Source organism: Haliotis rufescens, unplaced genomic scaffold, assembly GCF_023055435.1.
Source record: "Haliotis rufescens isolate VD_foot unplaced genomic scaffold, xgHalRufe1.0.p SCAF_143, whole genome shotgun sequence".
NCBI lineage: Eukaryota > Metazoa > Mollusca > Gastropoda > Lepetellida > Haliotidae > Haliotis > Haliotis rufescens.
The window spans coordinates 304,170-313,948 of record NW_025963828.1 but is presented as its reverse complement, the minus strand read 5'-3'; the positions used below and the strand labels follow the sequence as shown (position 1 = coordinate 313,948).

General features: G+C 42.7%; 1 protein-coding gene across 1 annotated transcript in view; it reads right to left on the bottom strand.

The window, feature by feature from the left end:
- Positions 1-218: 218 nt before the first annotated feature.
- The window catches only part of LOC124130896 (uridylate-specific endoribonuclease-like), a 34,377-nt gene continuing 24,816 nt past the window's right edge, over positions 219-9,779 (bottom strand). The window contains exons 2-7 of the mRNA XM_046493953.2: positions 7,114-7,233; positions 5,019-5,141; positions 3,382-3,535; positions 2,326-2,525; positions 1,451-1,677; positions 219-483 (exon numbers count right to left, since the gene is read on the bottom strand). Of these exons, the coding sequence (XP_046349909.2) occupies positions 253-483; positions 1,451-1,677; positions 2,326-2,525; positions 3,382-3,535; positions 5,019-5,141; positions 7,114-7,233 (1,055 nt within the window). The 3' untranslated portion in view covers positions 219-252. The remainder of the gene's footprint in view (positions 484-1,450; positions 1,678-2,325; positions 2,526-3,381; positions 3,536-5,018; positions 5,142-7,113; positions 7,234-9,779) is intronic.

Genomic DNA, 9,779 nt, shown 5'->3' with positions numbered 1-9,779 from the left:
AGTACGAGTAAAGGTTGGCCATTATTTCAATTAATGGTTTACACATTCTCCTTTTCCAAAAACACGTTCCACGATCGAAATTAAAATTAAAAATTAAAAACTATATTGAATTTTTTTTTCAACACTGAATTTATTTAACAGAGGATTTTCTTTTTACATCTGTGAATAGTTAGGTCGGAGTAGCGATGAATAAAATAATTGAAAAACGCCTTGAAAGGGATGGCTGTCCTGGCATAACCAGTGACGTATATTCTAGAAGACGACGTACGCCGTTGCGAGTTGGGGACCAGCTGCGTTAGAGGCGTCCCACTGTTTTATCCTGAACTGATTGCCATTGAGACTGAAGTCACACTCCGAATTGGGTTTGGTGAGGTAGCACACGGTGCCCAGAGCCATGTCGAACGCCGGACTGGAGCCGACGATGAAGGAGTTGGTGTCTTTGTAGTGGCCGTTCCAGGTGAATGGGAATTTTACCATTTGTTGCTGCAAAGGCATAATCAATGGGATGAGTGAGTGATAGAGTGAGGGATAGAGTGAGTGAGTGGAGGCTCTCGGGTTATCGTATTCCACAGCTAGATTACCAGTAGTCTAAGGCGCCGCGATTCGCTGTGCAGAGTTACGTCCCTTGGGCGCGCCAGAAACTTATGATTGTGGTTTCGAATCCCGGTTCGCCCCGATTATGTTTCTAGGTTTGTCAGCACCATACCCGTGCTCGTGGGTTTCACCGAAGTGGTAAACGTCTGAAACCTGCATCACTTCGGGCTTTCCTCCCACATTAAGCTGACACGCCGCGATATAACTGGAATACTGTTAAAAGCGGCGTTAAACCCAACTCACTCACTGACAGCTAGATTAATGTTTATATGAATTACATGTATATCTTAAAAGTGTTTATGTCTGAGCTGGTGTTGAATCAAATCTGTCTCTCGATCCATCACTGTGAGTGAGTGGGTTTAACACGGCTTTGAACAATACGTCAGTTATAACACCGCGTGTCAGCTTCCTATAGGAAGACACCCGAAGTGATGCAGGTCTTAGACATTTACCATTTTGTCGAAACCCACAAGCAGCGTTATGGTGCTGACAAACCTAGAAACATAACCGGGGCCCACGACCATAGGTTTCTGGCACCTTTAGTAAGTGAATATGGTTTCACGCAATATTAGCAATATTCCAGCAATATTACGGCAGGGGAACCAGAAACGGGCTTCACATATTGTACCCATGTGGGAACCGAACCCGGACGTTCAGCGTGATGAGCGAACGCTTTAACCACCAGACTACCCAACCATCCCCTGGCATGCCTAAGGGACGCTTGCAACGGAGTAATATTTTTTCGTTTTAGGATGACCATAGCAATAACAAATGTGACCAAAATGCCCCCGTCCCCGTTAAGCTTAATTCACTAACCAAACAAGAACCGGCCAACCGATGCATCAGAGGTACTTACCCCCCTATATTTGCTGTACCCGAGGTAGTTGATATGGCCAGCCTTCTCCTCTGAGTAGAAGCGCACCCAGTTGTGGAGCCCCTCGGTTTTCGTGCCCTTATATTCTCCTACAAAGACGTGTTCAAAGGCGCTGCTGTCGCGGGGTTTTCCTTTAGACCTCGAATAGGGTTCGAACCACAGTGAAAATATCTTCTTCCTGAAGGCTGCCATGTCACCAGTATATAGCCCTGGAATAAAGATAGGGCATTATTAACAAGCAATAACTGCATATGGGATAGAATCTATTAATGACAGCTAGCATCGCCCGTGGGGATTGCGGGTAAGACCGTAGATACTATGTTTCTCGTAAGAGGCGACTGAATGGAGGTAGTAAGGTTATGTGACTTGGTTGACTGGTTGATCGATGCGCATGATGTCAACTATGGAAAGCTGTGCGAGTGGAATTCATCGTTTGTTGGATATCCACCAGGATAACGCCCTCCCCACTCTTCACCTAATGAAGCCCTCCTCCCAACACACACATACACAGCGCGGTTGCTACAGGTTTATGTTAGGAATGGGCCGGGATAGAACAGGTCTTCAGCAACCCATGCTTGCCGTCAGGCGACTATGCTTGTCGTAAGAGGCGACTTACGGGATCGGGTGGTCAGGCTCGCTGACTTGGTTGATGCATGTCATCGTATCCAAATTGCGTGGATCGATGCTCATCATGCTCATGGTGTCAATCACTGGATTGTCTGGTCCAGACTAGATTATTTACAGACCGCTGTCATATAGTTGGAACATTGCTGTGTGTAGCGTGAAACAACAAACAAACAAACAAACACAACTGTGGAAATGGGAACATCCATGGTGGTTTAATGAATTCAACTTGCCGTGGTCCACGAGGTACGTGTGCGTCTCCTTTATCACCGGAGAGGCCATGACGACATCCAGAAAGTGACCGATCTCCACCTTGTCCGACCCATCCAGAGGATCTGACACACCCAACTGGGGCTGGTAGTTGTTGTACAGGGAGAACAGAGTCGTGTAAATCGGCCGAGCCAGCAGGTTGGAGTTCACACTGGTGAACAACCTGGAAGTGAACGATCGGCCATAAAATCAGCTGGAAGAATTGATTTTCAAGATATGTCTTGTCTTCATGTAACGTAACAGTCTTATGTCTTATAAACAAACTTAGCAATGTCCGAGTTTGTGAAATTCCGCAGAATGAATAATTGAACTTTAAGGGAATTAATGTTAATCAAGAGGTGATGGCAAATAAACACATATGAACAACACACACACACATCATGTCACATTGGTAAGTTATAACATACGGGGGTTACCTTATCCATAAATCATTTCATTTTGGAAACTTTAATACAAATTGAAGTTGATATTTCCACGTTCTTAGCGGACATGTCACAATACCCTTAGTCAGATATGGGGCGGTAGGGTAGCCTAGTGGTTAAAGCGTTCGCTCGTCACGCCGAAGACCCGGGTTCGATTCCCGACATGGGTACAATGTGTGAAGCCCATTTCTGGTGTCCCCCGCCGTGATATTGCTGGAATATTGCTAAAAGCGGCGTAAAACCATACTCACTCACTCACTCACTCACTTAGTCAGATATGACACTTTCGGTTGTTCAAACGACCATAGGGATATCTCTAAAAGCCATCATCACCACATTTAATTAAGGATTGACTGTGTATTTTTTTCGGTTCATTGTGGTATGAATCGAAAAACCGATGTGCAAACTGTATGAATCCGCGTAATTAATGATTTTTCAACCACCATCGCCCACATTAAATGCTTATCCGAAATATCGGGTTTAAGGTATAAAGAAAATTTACATAATATGACTTTTGGAAAACGTCAAATAATCGAGATTTTACAGAGCCTGATGAACGATAGATGGTAATCTGGTTCTATAGTTTTGTCCACTCACGGTAACGGGGATCTGTCTTGGGTGTTGCCTGCGTAGGTGTGACCGCCGAGGTTGAGATGGACGTCTTGGGTGTCGAACTTGTCTGGGTCCATAGTCCACAGTCTGTCCGCCAGGGTAGCCTGGGTGATGGAGGTGTGGGATGTCGAGCTGCCACCTTCATGGTTTTAGATTGCATAATTATCCATGGTGCAATATTTTGTAAAATACATTAAAACTTTGAATTTGATCGCCCAAGGGATGTTGATTCTCAATGACATCAAGACCATACACAAGTGACAATGCTCCGCAATACTTACTAAGAACGGCTAAGTGGGTGAGTTGGGTTTAACGCCGATTTGAACATGGTTTTAATTATCGAATAGAGGTGGGTGAAGTGAAATGAGCTTAATGTCACGTTCAAGACTTTTGTATGCACGTGTGTGTGTGGCTACTTGTACTAGGCCCGACTGATGCCGGTTTTATAGTGCTAACCCCATGCCGCAGTTTAACATGGATACCCATTCAGACACTGCAGAGCTCCAGATAAGCTGCGTATCTGCGTGAAATACGCATCAGAAATGCAGAAATACGCAGTAAAATAAAATCCAAGCGCATCATATACGCAACGAACATTACAGATACGCTACAAAAATAAAACTTGGGGGTATCATCAAAATATTGTGAAGTAACCCTGCGTATTCGATTAGCAAATCAGCAACTTATTTTGAAATTATAAACGGGCATTCCGTCAACCTTGCCAAACTCCACGATGACAGTTACATCATGATCATTTGCCATCACACTTTCTTGTGGAAGTATCGCGGAATTTTTGAGTCCTATAAAGCTCTCGAACCCACACGACACCAGTTTGCAGGGCCTAGATGAATAGTGTTTTTAAATATTTAACTTAAATACCCACATGTGTAAAAAAACTAGTGGGTAACAGAAATTTGAATACCCAGATAGAATTACTGATATCCATTATCCAATGATTTTAAATTGCATGGGTAAAATACCCACAACACCAAAAGCTTATCTGGAGCTCTGGACACATAGTATAATTAAAATTCAGAGCCGACCAGAACTTGTTTTAGTCCATCTTAATCAAGGGTTGGTGAAGACCTATTTTGACCCGGACCTTCACCGGGGGAGACAAGCATTGGTTGGTGAAGACCAATTTTAACCAGATCTTCAAAGGAGTCACGTCAAGTGGACCATACCGTATAACTTACCCAAAGTGGTTATCTAAAAAGACATTAGCAATATATCGTTTCTTTTTCCAGCTCTTGATGAGGCCACATGATAAAATAAATGTTTCTCGGTCACATACTTCTCAAAAGTTATGAGGGACGAACACTTTTCACTACACCAAGCACACCTAAAATCACAGCTGGGCACACAATGAACTCAGCTCTTTGATGAAATGTCAGTTTCCAGCATGGATCACAGTGCTTCATTTAGTAATTCTATTTTTTTTAAATTTATTTTCTTTAATTTTTTTTTAATTTAATTTAATTTAATTTAATTTAATTTATTATTATTATTTTTTTATTTGGGGGGGGGGGGGGGGGGGGGGGGGGCAATAAGGTGACACGCCAATACCCGAGAAACAATTTCTTATTTTTGTTAGCCTCCTAAGAGTCTGTCTCGTGGTCTACCTCCGCACGCCGTGGAGAAGTCGCTGCAGCAGTTGGAGTGGCTGGAGCAGGCGGTGTTACACTGACACGTGGCGCTGGGGTCATAGTTAGACAGACACCGGCTGACACATGACTTGTCGCCACCTGCATAGCAATAATGATGATGATAATGATCGTATTAAATAATATAAACAGAGACATTGATAATAATAATAATACATAACAAAAAGTATGAGGAACTGTCATAGGAGTTATTACCCAGATAGCATTCAGACGTTGGCAGTGTCGCGGTCGGATTTCATACGTTGGCCCAACGTTGTTACCACGTCAGGTAGCATTTCGGAAATTATTTCAAATGGGCGCTACTCTTAATTGAAAGTCTCTCATAGAGGGCGCTGCGGGTTTTTTCGCCTCTCGACGAGCAGACGACGCGACACAAGCACAAGCTCGATCATCGGAATACTGATTTCCTCGAATATATAGAGGTAAGTGTTTAATTAATGTCTTGTTATAATGTTTAAATAGTACCCGAGAAAAAACAACCATTGTTCTTTCAGAAATATCAACACGAGTAATTATTTTCCAGAAATTGAAAACACCACGTTCACTAACTTCATGACCGAAGCCGAATAGGAATATGTCAGTCCGATTACTTGCAAATATAGCATACTATTACTAGCATACCCAAATAATCGAGCTAGTCATAAAGCTATCATAAAGTTTGTCGTGATCGTGAGGACAAGTTAGTGCAAAGAAATGTGCACCGTATCGCGTAAGTTGCAGTGTCGATCTTAGCTAGTTCTAACAGTTGGAGGGCGGTCGGGTAGCCTAGTGGTTGAAGCGTTCGCTCGTCACGCCGAAGACCCGGGTTCGATACCCGACATGGGTACAATGTGTGAAGCCCATTTCTGGTGTCCCCCGCCGTGATATTGCTGGAATATTGCTAAAAGCGGCGTAAAACCATACTCACTCACTCTATTAGTTGGAGGTCACCGGACAGCGAGCGACCACATGACTACCTAAAAAATACTGACTGTGGTATTTGTAAATGAATACTGGTTGTTTCTATTCTCGCGTATGTTTAAAAATAACAAGCAAACTCAACTGAAAAGGTCAAATTCGTTCTCGTTTGTGACAACTTTACGGTCAAAAAGATCAATTAAACTGAACAATTTAGAACGAGGCTTCTAAAACTCAAAGCGAACACTAGGCTACACGACCGCCCCCTTTATAATAAAGATATCTTGCAGCACCCAATTGTTTATGATAACGGTAACCATGGAGCGTTCATTCAAAGCGCTGCTTTATCGATAAACGAGACTTAAATTAATGTGCTCTATAGTGTCATGAGGATGTCGACCCACAAGTCCTTGTTTTACGACATTCATCACCACTCGCCCCTTTCCGTAACCTGCAAGAAGGCTTATCCCTGAATAACACGAGTGGGTCACGAATGGTTTTACGAGGCACGTTCAATCAAGATGTGATAAAACTAGTGTCGTGTGCACAATGGCGATTCCACTGTGACGTGTTAAGGTCTTCGAATCGCGTCTTTGGGTATAGGTTAGACTAACATTTAGTCTCTGAAATCTTATATTACACAATATCCTTCTTGACTCTAAATAAATTCCCTATGCTGATTTCAGAGCTAGTTTGAGCTGGCTAGACTTGCTTTTGTATGCATTTCTAGATTATTATTTTTTTCATAAAATAAATATATTCCACGATCCTGGTGCAGGACTAGGTATCGCTCGATGCCTTCATATTAAACATTTTTGTATGCCAGTTTTGCTACCGAATCAAATTTTATTGATTCATTCCATAAAGAAGTGACATTTCACTGTTTGCCGGAAATGCCGAAATTTGCTGTGCAGAGTTGCATCCCTTGGGAACCACACCATGATCGTGGGTTCGAATCCCGGTTCGCCCCGATTATATTTCTAGGTTTGTCAGCACCATACCCGTGCTCGTGGGTTTCACCAAAGTGGTAAACCTCTTGACACCTGCGTCACTCCGGGCTTTCCTCCCATATTAAGCTGACACGGCGTGATATTACATGGGAACTGTCCAAAGCGGTGTTTAAGTAACGGACTCCTGACCCCAACACAAACCTTACCCTCACATGCCAGGTGGAAGTCAGGGCAACAGTTGCCGTGCTGGTTGCATTCGGCGTTGCACTGGCAGATGAGAGACGGGGTGTACGCCTGGAGGCATCGCTTCTGGCACGACCCTGACACTGAGCAGAGAAACAAATATGTTGATGAAAAACACTTATCAGTTTAGGTGTGGACTGTGGACCCTCCGTGTCCGGATTCAAAAACGAAATGCCAAGGGGAAAATTTAATTAGAGACCCAGGATCGGCTACAAAACGCCATTTTCCAGTTTCGCGAAATTAGTCCGTCCAGAGGGACGTACCTTTGCAGGGGCAGATAACTCTAAACGGGAAAACTGAAAAATGGCTTACAGTATTCGACGTAATAACACTGATTCTCAGCTAAATGGTCTATTTCACATATCAAATGTTAAAAAATATATTTCTTGATATTGAAAAACTTAACTTATTTTCAGTAAAAACAGTATTCAGGCTTTCAGAATCAATCATTGGGGGACCCAAATGACATCAGAGTTGTTTTTAATGATAACGGAAATAACATATGTCAAATGTCCTGTAGTCAGATACGTTAGACTGCATGTTATCATTGCAATCAAAATATATTGCACAGCATTAATTAACTTGCAAAAAGTGCTATTGTCATTTGCATAGGACCACATATTATATCATTTTCAAACGAAGTCATTGCCTAAGGATCATTTGTCTCCAAATAGGAAAGTGTCGCGGACACCTGTTCAAGAAACACATTTTCTACAGATATTAGCAAATAATAACAGACACGTGTTGGCTATGAAAGTTTGTTCATTTTGCAAAAATAACTTGATAACAAACATTGGTACAAATATCGAACAAACTACATGCCAAGTCCCTGGCCTTCAAGAATTAGTCTACTGAGAACACAGCAATAATCTTCAACTGCAAAAACTGACGTATCTGATGTCAACCTGAATCAACAACACAAGTTCACAAGTGGCCGATCTTTGGCTTAAAAACGTCTGAAGTTTAAACATTTATATGAAAGATGAGGTTTATATTTTCTCCATATGACATTTAGCACAAACTCTAACATAACGTATCTGATGCTTTTTGAGGCATTGTGGTTGAAATCTTGGCAATTCGTAAAAAATACAAAGTGAATGTTCATTTGAATGCCTTCTCAATACGGGCGACGTCACGTGCAGCTACGTTGTACTGGCGCCTTGTTTTGCCAATAGCGACCGGTTCATCAATAAAGCAGAGCACATCGTCAAATTCTATCCAAATTTCATCAGGACGAGATGGCCACTTGTAGGTCTTGCCTTTGTCTTGTGTTTTCTCCATGAAAGTTATTTTGGTATCGCCATCATCTATGTCAACTTCGAGAACCTTCCCGATGAACCAGTTACCATCATATATGGCAGCCAGAAATCTGCCAACAACTGGGACAGCAGGTACATGTGGTGCAGCAGGTACAGGGGATACAGAAGCCTGTGTGGGCTGCAGTACATGCGTTTCCTGGGATATGGTTTGGTCAACATGGTGACGGCGCCAACCAACACATAAGTCATTGCCGCTCAGACAACCTGTACAGTAGCATGATACAGTTCTTGAAAAAAGAACCCCATTCTGCTGCATGACTGCGTGCAACTTCATTGTGCCATGTACAACCTTTGCGTTAGAGGTAGCTATGTCCTGTGCAGCCTTCTCTACTTCAGCAATAGAGTAGAATCTGTATTGGATTGATTTTTGATTGTGTCTCGCCCACTCATAAAAATCGTGGGCATCTTGAATTGTCGCTTTGCCTTGTTTTACTGCATCAGATGCCTGGCGTTTACATGCACCTCCTAGTCCATCACATGGACCTTTCCCGTGTCCACACTCAAAATAGTTCCAACGTGCCTCAAGCCCAAACAGCTCCTTATGCTTCAGAATGACATCAAACATGTACCGATTTCGGTACTGTGATGACGGGCTATCAGTCCAATAGTGAACATGCGTTGCATCAGGGAAAGTTGTTTTCAGTTCAGGTAACATCCGTTTTAGGATTGTAAGTACCGCAGTCGAGTTGTGCTGATTGACGTCAGACACATAGATAAAGTTTTTGTGTACCAGTTTGTCCAACTTGTAGTATACCACTACAGGGTGAAGCGTGACATTTGTTGGGTTCCAGTATGCACTTTGGATTTCATCCATGCTGGAACATGTAAAGTTCTCAGCAAAGTCCATCTGTATGATGATATGGCCATCTGGGAGTGTATCCTTCAACTCATGGATAGCTGCATATTGCGACTTTACTCTTCCAACGTGGTCACGGAACTCAGCAAATTCAAGTAGCATATAATTCTTGAAGTCAGTGGCATTCTTTATTATCTTCACCACCTTCATTTTCTTTTTCCCCTCAACATCCACACGCCTCCACTCATCATATTCAACGTCATCCTGAATAGTTTCCAGCATCTGATCCATTGCGTCCACGGATACACTGTCATACGCCATATCCGGTGATTTTGGAACTGTAATCCAACACTTCTCAGACATTTGAGTTTCATGGCCATATTCTGATGTTTGTTGCATAAGCAAGTGTTTCTTGAAATGTGTGATGTGAGCAAGATGTATCTGGGCCGTAGCCTACAGAATGATGCAAAAGACAGTTTCATATTCTGGTTTTCAATCTTGAACTTAGCATACA